This window comes from Chiloscyllium plagiosum, chromosome 20, assembly GCF_004010195.1.
Source record: "Chiloscyllium plagiosum isolate BGI_BamShark_2017 chromosome 20, ASM401019v2, whole genome shotgun sequence".
Classification (NCBI taxonomy): Eukaryota; Metazoa; Chordata; class Chondrichthyes; order Orectolobiformes; family Hemiscylliidae; genus Chiloscyllium; species Chiloscyllium plagiosum.
The window spans coordinates 55,384,672-55,396,663 of NC_057729.1; the positions used below are offsets into that span (position 1 = coordinate 55,384,672).

General features: G+C 45.7%; 1 protein-coding gene across 4 annotated transcripts in view; it reads left to right on the top strand.

The window, feature by feature from the left end:
• Positions 1-11,992, top strand: part of raly (RALY heterogeneous nuclear ribonucleoprotein) — a 126,163-nt gene that overhangs the window by 77,549 nt on the left and 36,622 nt on the right. For 3 of the 4 annotated variants that reach the window (XM_043710875.1, XM_043710874.1, XM_043710872.1), the window contains 2 exons: positions 5,311-5,383; positions 6,938-6,988. In XM_043710875.1, coding sequence (XP_043566810.1) covers positions 5,311-5,383; positions 6,938-6,988 — 124 coding nt within the window. The remainder of the gene's footprint in view (positions 1-5,310; positions 5,384-6,937; positions 6,989-11,992) is intronic. The other variant, XM_043710873.1, reaches the window with a different exon arrangement.

Genomic DNA, 11,992 nt, shown 5'->3' on the forward strand with positions numbered 1-11,992 from the left:
TTATCCACTTTCGTGGCAAGAACAGGAAGGCAGATTACTTCTGGCTATTGAGGGAGTGCAGCGTAGGTTCACGAGGTCAATTCCCGGAATGGCGGGACTATCTCACGCTGAACGATTGGAGCGACAGGGCTTGCATACACTTGAGTTTAGAAGACTGAGAGGGGATCTGATTGAGATGTATAAGATTATTAAAGGATTGGACACTCTGGAGGCAGGAAACATATTTCCGCTGATGGGTGAGTCCCGAACCAGAGGACACAGTTTAAAAATAAGGGGTAGGCCATTTACAACAGAGTTGAGGAGAAACTTCTTCACCCAGAGAGTGGTGGCTGTGCGGAACGCTCTGCCCCAGAAGGCTGTGGAGGCCCAGTCTCTGGATACTTTCAAGAAAGAGTTAGATAGAGCTCTCAAGGATTGTGGAATCAAGAGTTATGGGGATAAGGCAGGAACATGATACTGATTGAGGATGATCAGCCATGATCATAATGAATGGTGGTGCTGGCTCGAAGGGCAGAATGGCCTACTCCTGCACCTATTGCCTATTGTCTATTGCCACTGAGAAACCGAGGTAGGTAAGTTCTTGATTGCCAAGGAGATCAAAGGTTACAAGGACAAAGCAGGAAATGGGGTTGAAAGAACAATCAGCCATGATTGAAAGGTGGAGCAGACTGACTGGGGAAATGGCCTAATTTCTGTTCTTTATGTCTGATGGTATTAAAACTAATGGATGCATTTCATTAAAACGTGGACCAAGGTAAAATAGATTAGCTTTTTTGTATAGAAATGGAACTTGCAATAGTTCATGGTTCCTTCAACAATTTAGAAAGGATACATTTACTGTTGCTTGACTCAGAATGTTGTGGACTGTGTCGCTACTCTGGTGAAATTTTTTAGATTTATCAAAATGGGAGCTGAGCTTTCTGAGCAGGTTGCTTGATGCTGATTGGCCTGAAGTTTTTTTTTGTGAGATGGAAATTGTTAACAAACAGATTTTACACAGTTTTACAGTTTCAATGCTTCAAACCTGCAGGGAAGAATCTTGAGGAAAGACTGTGCAATTGTAATAATGTTATCATAGTGTGTTGGAAGTTATGCGGTTCACTGTGAATCTAATGCTGTTGATGTTACTGCCATCTGCTGCCCACCAACAAGAGCCCTGGCAGATACTCAATCCCAATCCCCTTTCAGATATTGTCTAATCCACCTGCTTTGAGGTGTTATGACACATCTGTGGAGCAGATGGGACTTGAACCCAGGCTTCCTGGCTCAGAGGTAGGGACACTACCACTGTACTGCAAGCACCTCTCCCATTCCCTTTTGTTATTCTGCCCAATTCCTTAGAAACTCTCATTTTGCTAATTGCCAATAGAGTTCTTTTTTAGCGATCTCCTAGGAATAGCCTTTTGTCACTGAATGAATGTTAACACTGTATTTGTTTTGAATGTTGCTGTTTCCCAACAGCCTTCAGTTGTTACTTCAAGCTTTTAATTCCTTGCTGCACATCTGAGGAGCTTGCAGTTCAGACTGGAGGATGCATTAGGAAAGGAAGATTTATGCCTTTGTAATTATTTAACTGAGTGTTACTCCTGTACGGTAACGAATTAGGAAAACAAGACTGTTGGCGACTGGTTTATTGTGACCTCCCCAGGGCCCAGCTGTAACCTGTTAGCTGTGATAAGGCAGTACAGCTGCAGACTATTAATCAGCTCGATAATAACTGCCGGACATGTGCAGTGGCTATTAGATTGTGCGAAAGAGAGAGCTGCAACTTTGAAGAACATAAGGCTCCAATTTTGAGAGGAGAAGCACGACGGAGGGAATTTTCCAGAAATGGAAGCCTGGGTCACACTCGCCCAGAAAACAGCATTCGCTGCATTTCCTTTCTAAAAGTAGAAGCGCACACTGACTTCCTGATATTCCGCGGCATGACCCCCACTCTGAGCTGTGTCTGGATGAAGGTGAACTGGGCACTGACCTTCCACAACGCTCAGAGGATGGTAGCTGCAAGCCTGAAGAGCTAGGCACACCTGCAGTGACAGGGTCAGAAAATAACCAAGGTGTCTAATGGAACGCTGGTCTTTATATCGAGAGGATTGGGGTACAAGGATGCAGAGGTTGTGCTGCAGTTTAACAAAACCCTGGGGGGGGGGGGGGAGGGGGGGTTAGACCCCATGTGGAGACTGTGGCCTGAGGAAGGATACGTTGGCCTCAGAGGGAGTACAGTGTAGGCTGACCAATAATGATATCTGGATTTCAGGAGGTACATCATGGGGAGAGATTATACAAATTAGGCCTGTTTTCTCAAGCATTGGGGAAGCTGATGTCGTGATTGTAACAAGATCAGTCAGCTGGGCATCAGTGAATACAAGTTCCCTGATTGACCAGGTCAAAGCCCCAGTCAGGGAGCCCTGACTGACAGGCGTAAATAGGGGAGTGTCAGAGGTACTGATTGTCCAGTGTTGACTCTGAGTGAGACGGTACTATAGGTAGGGGCTGGTGATGGGATACTCTGTGGAGTTATTTCTGTTCCCAAGCAACATTAAGCTGCCAGTCCTGCCCATCCCTGAGCCATGTTTCTGTAATTGCTATGATATCCCAGTCCCATGTTCCTAACCATGCCCTGAGTTCATCTGCCTTCCCTGTTAGGCCTCTTGCATTGAAATAAACACAGTTTCATTTATCACTCCTACCTTGTTCTCTGCTTTCTCCCTGCCTGCCCTGACTGTTTGATTTGCCTTTGTTCTCAACTGTACCAGTCTCAGATTGATCTCTTTCCTCACTATCTCCCTGGGTCCCTCCCCCCCACCCTCACCTGACTAGTTTAAATCCTCCCGAGCAGCTCTAGCAAATCTCCCTGCCAGTATATTAGTCCCCTTCCAATTTAGATGCAATCCGTCCTTTTTGTACAGGTCACTTCTACCCCAGAAGAGATTCCAATGATCCAAAGATGTGAATCCTTCTCCCTTACACCAGCTCCTCAGTCATGTATTCATCTGCTCTATCCTCCTATTCCTGCCCTCACTAGCTCGTAGCACTGGGAGTAATCCAGATATTACCACACTCAAGGACCTCCTTTTTAAATTTCTGCCTAACTCTCTGTATCGTCCCTTCAGAATCTCAACCTTTTCACTTCCAATGTTGTTAGTTCCAATGTGGACAATGACCTTCTGCTGGCCCCTCTCCCCCGTGAGAACATTCTGCACCCTCTCAAACAACACACCATTCTGCTTTTTCGCTGCTGGCTACAGAAATATCTGTCTGTACCTCGGACTACAGAATCTCCTAACACAATTGATCTCTTGGAAGCCGACGTACCCCTCGTTGCATTAGAGCCAGTCTCACCCTCTCTGAGACATCCTTGATCCTGGCACCAGGAAAACAATACATCATTCTGCTTTTTCTCTGCTGGCTACAGAAACGTCTGTCTGTACCTCGGACTATAGAATCCCCTAACACAATGGATCTCTTGGAAGCCGACGTACCCCTCGTTGCATTAGAGCCAGTCTCAATACCAGAAACCTGGCTGTTCGTGCTACATTCCCCTGAGAATCCATCACCCCCTACATTTTCCAAAACAGCATACCTGTTTGTAATGGGTATATCCACAAAAGACTCCTGCAATAGCTGCCTATCTCTCTTACCCTTCCTGGAGTTAAACCATCTATGTGACTTTATCTGAGACTTTCCCGCCTTCCTATAACTGCCATCCATCACATACTGTTGCTGTTGCAAATTCCTCATCGCTTCTATCTGTCTCTCCAACCGATCCACTCAATCTAATAAGATTCTCATCCAACAGCATTTATGGCAGATATAATCCTCAGTAACCCTTAAACTCTCTTTAAACTCCCACATCTGGCAAGAAGTACATATCACTGCAAAGGCCATTTTTGCTCCTTCACAACGTAATGACACCATCTTATTCCTCTACAAACACTGCCCCAGGTTAAATCAATAGTTATGCCTTATATTTTAAGTTTAATCAAAAGACATTTCTCCAAAATTATATAATCAAGAAAGAACCCACTCTACTCACTACTGCAGCCTTTCTGTTGGACACACTTAAAACAATGATTAACTTACCTGTTTCTGTGCTGTGACTTTGCCCAAACAGGTTCCTCCAAGATCAGTCGTGAAATTCACTGTTTGTTAATTTTCCAGATGCACTCCGATGTCCAGCGATCCATGAATTCAAACAGCAAAGGCAGTGACTGTGCAGGTTCTCTCTCCCTCCTGCACTGTCCTCACCATGTGCTTCATTTGTCTGCTCTTCTCCCTTTTAAAACTGCTGTCGTTTTGACTTTTTTTTTCCCAAAGTTCCAAAACAATGCAACAGCATATAAAACAGTAATTGCTGCTCCTGGAATTCGAGGAAATCACCTCCAGCTCCTAAAGTACCTCAAAACAGGAGCAGCTGTTACAGCCAGAAATTTTTCCCATCCTCCATCTTGGATTACCCAGAATCCAATACACAGCGAGGCCACAATTCAGCCATGAACTCATTGAATGGCAGAACAAGCTCGAAGGGCTGAATGGCCTCCTTCTGATCCTATGTTCCTAAATGCTGGCCCAGCCAGCAACACCCACATCCTATCAGTGAGTTAAAAAACTCACTGATGCTGGTGTCCGTCCCCAGATTGTGACAGAGAGTAGTAAATCCAGCCCGCTTCATGCATTGTTACTGAAGGTGATCATTTTGGGAAGGTTATCAATAACTCTGCGATCTGTCAATTGGGAAAAGTAAAGGAAGGCTTAAGTTTATTCACTGCTTGCTCCCATTTTTAAAGGGAAGAACTTGCATTATTTTAGTGCCATTCACATCCTGAGCAGTAACTGAATATTGACAGCGAATAAGTCACCTTTGACCCTGCGAAATCTCTACGGTTACGAGGTCAAGGCTGAACTGAAGTCAGGAACTTCCCCCTCCAGGAGGGTCCATCAACCAGGAACCACCTTCACCCATTTCCACAAGGAGAAGAGGTATATGAGGAGAAAAAATGGGGGAAGTTGAAGGAATGGGGAGACTGACTAAGTGACTGACTGACTGAAGGTGACCCAGGGAACAGGTTGATGGAAGAAACAAAACATAGAAACTGCTAGAGAAACTCAGCAGGTCCAACAGCACCTGCAGAGAGAGAAACAGAGTCAACGTTTTGGATTCGGCATGATTTGACTTCAGAAGTGAAACAAGCAGCAATTTCCTGCCTGGTTTTTTTCAGATCTCCGGCATCCACAGCTCTTGGTTTTAGTTTTGAAGGAGTTGATGAAGATTTACACTGATGATGTTTGTTTCATTTGAACCTGTCACAGATATTAACATGGCTGGAGAACCGAAACCCAATAGACCCAAAGGATTGAAGAGACCAAGTTCTGCTGTGTACAGGTACAGTGCACCAATCACAAAGGGTTCAAAACCAACATTCGCCATTGGCTAATTTTCTAACTATTACAGACTGCAGTCATTAGTCACTCCTTGGGTTGTGCAGGTTGTGATTTTACGATGATTGTGTGTTTATAATGGTCACCTCAAACATGCGCGATCCTTTGTATCGCCCACCAATTAGCTCCTTGTGGATTGACTGGTGAGTGAGGAGCAGCTTCTCAGCCTATCACAGTCCTCGACACTGGTGACCCAGGTTACCTGAGGCTGCTGCCCAATCAGAGTCCGGCCACTTCCAAGCAGAAGAGCTCGGAACAGGAGGCGGCCATTCTGCCCCTCGAGCCTGCTCTGGCATTCAGTACGATCATGGCTGATCTCAGCTTGGCCTCAGCTCCTGCCCCCTCTCTATAATCCTTCAACCTGTTACTCATTAAAAATTGATTGAACTCCTCGGTAAATTTACTCAGTGCCACTCAGGGGGGTGAATTCTGCAGATTCAGGACCCTTTGAGAGAAGTAATTTCTTCTTAGTCGCCCCTTATCCAAAAACTCTCACCCTAACATCTGCCAGTTGAGGCTGACACTTCAGGCGCCTTCCAACACTGAGGGGTCAACTGGATTATTCCCCTTTTCACAGGGTGGGTATTGTGGAGAGAGGTGTGGGGGCTTGGGGAGGGGGGTGTCAGGTGTGGCTTGCAGACACCACCCTCTTCAACCCCTCTCCCCCCTGCCCCACAGCTGAGCTTTGGTCTGATAGTGGTAATCAGAGCTTCAGCCAGCCCACACCCTCTTGTCCACAGCCCCCCTCCCCATTCCCCCTTAATGTCACCAACAACTTTCCACCAGTCCCATTCCTCCAGCCACCACTTCCCTTCCCCGGTAGGCAGGTTGCCATGGTATCCCAGTTGGGAATGTAGTTATGTGTTTCTCCTGGTGGGTGGCAGGGGGAGGTGGGGAGGTGAGGTCTTTCACTGATCATTAATTCTCCGTTTAATTACTGGTAAAACCACCTCCTGGGAGTTTTGGCCAGGACACGATGACTAAGGAGGGGAGTTTCTCTCCAGGGGCACTCTTACCCCATTTGTTCTCCCTCCCACCAGCTCCAGGGGAGGGGAAACCCCACCCCGTAGTTTTCCTTGCATAGAAACAGGCCCTTCAGCCCATCAGGTCCTGTGGCCCTTTTTCCAAACTCACCGGAGACAGTAGATGAAACCTGCTGCCCCCTTACCCCACACCTTGGCTCTCCCATTCATCCCAAATTCTGACAGCCATTCCATGTGGGAACTGTTGGCTGGGGAAAGGATGGAGTATCACAAAATGGAGGGATGGAATGAGAGGAAATATCAAAGCAGGAGAGCTGCTGGAGGGGCTTTATTTGAGATTTTGGGATTCACTCAGCTATGTTCCCAAGGCTGGTAGATTTGCGATAAGAATCTATCTGATATGATGGAAAAGTTTCCTTTTTAACCTTTGCTAAGGCATAGATTTGGCAAAGTCGTTTGTATCCTCATTTTCCAGTAAATATTGTTAATTTCTTTTCTTTCCTCTAATTCCAAAGCTCAAGTTACGATTTTGATTATGATTACTTCAGAGACGACTTTTATGAGAGGTAATGTCTGGTTTGTTTTAATTCTCCTCTTCTCTGGTTTGGAGCTGCTGTCGGGCCGGGAAATGTCTCTGCCCTTCCTTGTGTTTCATGAGCGAGTTGCAGTTTGGTTCCTGTTGAAAGGCAACTGAGTGCAATCTGAATATGGTCAACAGAGGAGACGTTCATCCCTCAGTCACAGATTGGTTCTGGTGTTGAGGGAGTTCTGTGCCTGCCCTGCCTCTTCAGACCAACATCATTTTCTCTGCTTGTGATTTCTATCCAAATAGTCACTCAATTCCCTCTTGATCCTCCGCCGGGTTCAATCACCACGGGATTAAAAAAAACGTCAACAATTGCCTGATAACTTGTAAAAGGTCTCAGGTCCATATTTAAAATGGAGACTGCCAATATCAACTCCAAGCCAGTCACCCCAGGAATAGTCACTGTCAGGATGATTCCAATCCAGTTAGATGACAGTGAGGTTCAAATAAAGGAAACCTGCTGTCTCTATCTCGTACGTGACTCCATTCTAGTGGTGTTGACTCTTCACTGCAGCATCTCAGAGGGCAACTAGTCACTCAGTTGTACCAAGCCATTAGGAATCAGTTCGAGGACATAGCTCACAATACCGTGCCCAGGGTTACTCAGCTTTGTCACTCGCTTCCCAAAGATCAGTACCTCTCCTGTTCCATACTGGTCTACTGTCTGCAGTGACAAGGCTCCCCCCACCGCCCCCCAAAACCACTGGAATCACAGTGCCCATTCCTGCTTGCAACCTGCAACCCCAGCTCAAGGGACCTGTGCATCACTGGCTGAGTCAGTATTTATGGAGAGGGACCAAACTAGTCCACGGGTTCAAGTTCTAAATTGGGGCAAGACCTACTTTGGTGGAATTAGATAGGAGCTTGCAGGGGTTGATTGGAGTACTTTGTTTTCTGGCAAAGGGACCTTTGGCAAGTGGGAGGCCTTTAAAAGTGAGACAACTCGAGTTCAAGGTCTATATGTTCATGTGAGGGTAAAAGGCAAGGTTGGCAGGAATAGGGAACCCTGGATGACAAGAGATATCAAAGTTTTGGTCAGAAAAAAAGAAGGAAGCATGGCTCAGGTACAGGTAGCTGGGGTCAAGGGAATCTCTGCAGGTACATAGGGGATACAGGATATAGGCTTGCTCACTGAGCTGGAAGGTTCATTTCCAATGTTTTGTCACACTACCAGGTAAAATCTTCAGGGGGCCTCCAGGTGAAGCACTGCTGATTATTCTGGCTTTCTATTTATATGTTTGGGTTTCTTTGGGTTGGTGATGTCATTTCCTGCAATGATGTCATTTCCTGTTCTCAGGGGGTGGTAGATGGGGTCTAACTTGATGTGTTTGTTGATAAAGTTCTGGTTGGAATGCTATGCTTCTAGGAATTCCCATGGGTGTCTTGTTTGGCTTGTCCTAGGATGGATGTATTGTCCCAGTCGAAGTGGTGTCCTTCCTCATCCGTATGCAAGGATACGAGTGAGAGAGGGTCCTGTCTTTTTGTGGCTAGTTGATGTTCGTGTATCCTGGTGGCTAGTTTTCTGCCTGTTTGTCCAATGTAGTGTTTGTTACAGTCCTTGCATGGTATTTTGTAAATGACGTTAGTTCTGCTAGTTGTCTGTATAGGGTCTTTTAAGTTCATTAGCTCTTGTTTTAGCGTGTTGGTGGGTTAGTGGGCTACCATGATGCCAAGGGGTCTGAGCAGTCTGGCAGTCATTTCCGAGATGTCGTTGATGTAGAGGAGAGTGGCTAGGGTTTCTGGACATGTTTTGTCTGCTTGTTTGGGTTTTTTGCTGAGAAATCAGCAGACTATGTTCATTGGGTACCCATTCTTTCTGAATACACGGTATAGGTGATTTTCCTCTGCTCTGTGTAGTTCCTCTGTGCTGCAATGTGTGGTGGCTCATTGAAACAATGTTCTAATGCAGCATAGTTTGTGGATGTTGGGATGATTGCTTCGGGTTGTTCAATATTTGGTCTGTATGTGTTGTTTTTCTATAGACGCTGGTTTGAAGTTCCCCACTGGCTGTTCGCTCTACTGTGACATCTAGGAATGGCAGTTTGTTGATATTTTCCTCCTCTTTAGTGAATTTTATGCCAGTAAGAGTATTATTGATGGTCTTGAAATTTCCTCTAATTTGTTTAGTGATGACAAAGATGTCATCCACGTAGTGGACCCAGAGTTTGGGTTGGCAGAGCTGTTTGTTCAAGTATCTACATTACTGCCTTTGCTAAGAACCCTGATATCAGAGATCCCATGGGTGTTCCATTGGTTTTGTTGTTGAAGGTGAAGTGTATGGTAAGGCATAGGTCCACTAGCTTGATGATACTGTCCTTGTTGATGAGGTTAGCAGTGTTTGGTGTATGTGTCTTTGGGTCTTCTAATAGTGTAGTCAGTGTTTCTTTGGCCGGGTTAATGTTGATTAATGTAAACAGGGCTGTTACATCAAAGGAGACCATTATTTCATCCTCTTCTATCTTAGAGTCTATGATGGTCTTCTACAAGGGCAGCACAGTGGCTCAATGGTTAGCACTGCTACCTCACAGTGCCAGGGACCCAGGTTCGATTCTAGCCTCAGACAACTATCTGCATGGAGTTTGCACGTTCTCCCTGTGTCTGCATGGGTTTCCTCCAGGTGCTCCAATTTTCTCCCACAGTCCAAAGATGTGCAGGTCAGGGTGGATTAGCTGTTCTATATTGCCCATAGTGTTAGGTGCATTAGTCAGAGGGAAATGTGTCTGGGTGGGTGACTCTTCGGAGGATCAGTACGGACTTGTTGGGCCAAATGGCCTGTTTCCACACTGTAGGGAATCTATCACAAAAATAGACCAGTACGTTTAACATCTGAGGTAGATAAGTTATTTGAGAAGATCCTGAGATAAGATATACATGCATTCGGAAAGACAGGGTTTAATTAGGAATAGTCAGCTTGGCTTTGTGCGTGGGAGATCATGCCTCACAAATTTGTTAAAGTTCTTTGATGAAGTGACCAGGAAGGTTGATGAGGGCAGGGCAGTAGATGTAGTCTATATGGATTTCAGTAAGGCCTTTGATAAGGTTCCACATGGTGGGCTGCTCTGGAAGGCTAGATCACAGGACAAGCTGGAAAATTGGATACAGAATTGGCCTGATAGTAGGAAGCGGAGGGTAATAGTGGAAGGATGCTTGTTGTACTGGAGGCCTGTGACTAGTGGAGTGTCTCAGGATTCAGTGCTGGGCCCATTGCTGTTTGTCAGCAGTATGAATGATTTGGAAGAGAATGTACAGAGCATGATTAGTAAGTTTGCAGAGGACACTAAAATAGGTGGTATTGTGGACAGTGAGGAAGGTTTTCAGAAATTGCAGCAGGGGAAGTGGGCCGAGAAATGGCAAATGGAGTTTAATATAGATAAGTGTGTGGTCTCACAAAGATGTGCAGGTCAGGTGAATTGGCCATGCTAGATTGCCCATTGTGTTAGGTGCATTAGTCAGAGGGAAATATAGGGTAGGGAAATGGATCTGGGTGGGTTGCTTTTCGGAGGGTTCGCTGTGAACTTGTTGGGCTGAAGGGCCTGTTTCCATACTGTAGGGAATCTAACCTAACCTACAAGGTGCACTGCAGAAATTCACCAAGGCTTGTTAGACAGCACCTTCCAAACTCACAACCACTTCCATGTAGAAGGACAAGGGCAGCAAATGCATGGGACAGCACCATCTTTGTGGAAGGAGACCGGAGCACCCGGAGGAAACTCGCGCAGACACGGGGAGAATGTGCAAACTCCACACAGATAGTCGCCCACGGCTGGAATCGAACCCAAGTCCCTGGCGCTGTGAGGCAGCAGTGCTAACCACTGAGCCACTGTGCTTGTGCACATTGTTGCTCCTGAGCATCGGTGGTGGAGGGAGTAGATGCTCGTGGATATGATGCCATCGAATGGGCTGCTTTCTCCTGGATGGTGTTGAGCTTCTTGAATGATGTTGGATCTCTAGGTCAGGACTCAGCCTCCATACTGTCCATGAAACTGCTTTCAGCCTCTATTTAGAGTTAAAAGTCAGACATTCACCCTTGTTATTCCATGTGGTGTTGACTCATGTGGGATTACAGGAATTCCAGGTTGGGAACTGGTTGTGTTGTTCATTTCCAAGGCAATTTATTCTCCTGTATTTCCCTCCATTTCCTTTCAATGGAATGTTCTGGAAGGTTATTGAAATCCATCATGTTGAGAAATAGCTAGCTGAATGTCAAACACGTTGACCTCATTTGGCGTAAGCTTCCAGGATAACATCAAGATAATTATTTTCAGCATTTTGCAAAAGTGAATATGAAATCATCAAACACAATATGAAAAGGTCATCTTAGGATGTTTGTATTTGTATCTGTTTCCATTTAGTGAATGAGGTATTGCATGTAATAAACTCCAGATCTTTCTAAATGCATCTGAGGAAAATCCCTGTTGGCAGTTTTTCTTTAATGCTGCTCAATTTACTTCACCTTTTCTACATCAGTCTTATAGTTCCATGAACAGTAAATTGCCTGATGGGTGAAGACGCTGATTTTTGAGGACAGTGTAGCCTGTTCTGGGTTAGCTGTACACCCACCAGCTGAGCTGATTACCTCTCCCTCCCTCCATCCACTGTAGCTTTTCTGATACAAAGCGAGAACGGACTCAAGTGGATGTTTGAAGGATACGTTCAGTTTGAGGGAAGCTATTTATTCTGGAAGGGGGTTTGGGAGAAGGGCCAGAACAGAGATCCTGAGTCATTCCAAAATGAAATCCTGAAGATTGGGGAATGGGAATGTCAAAATCCTGACCTATTACAGTCACCCAGTGTACACGCTTGCATACACTTAATCACCATCCTGGTCAAACGTACACACTCCCATGCAAACACACACACTCCCATGCAAACACACACCCCCACTCAAACACACAACCCCACTCAAACACACCCCCCCACTCAAACACACCCCCCCACTCAAACACACACCCCCACTCAAACACACACCCCCACTCAAACACAC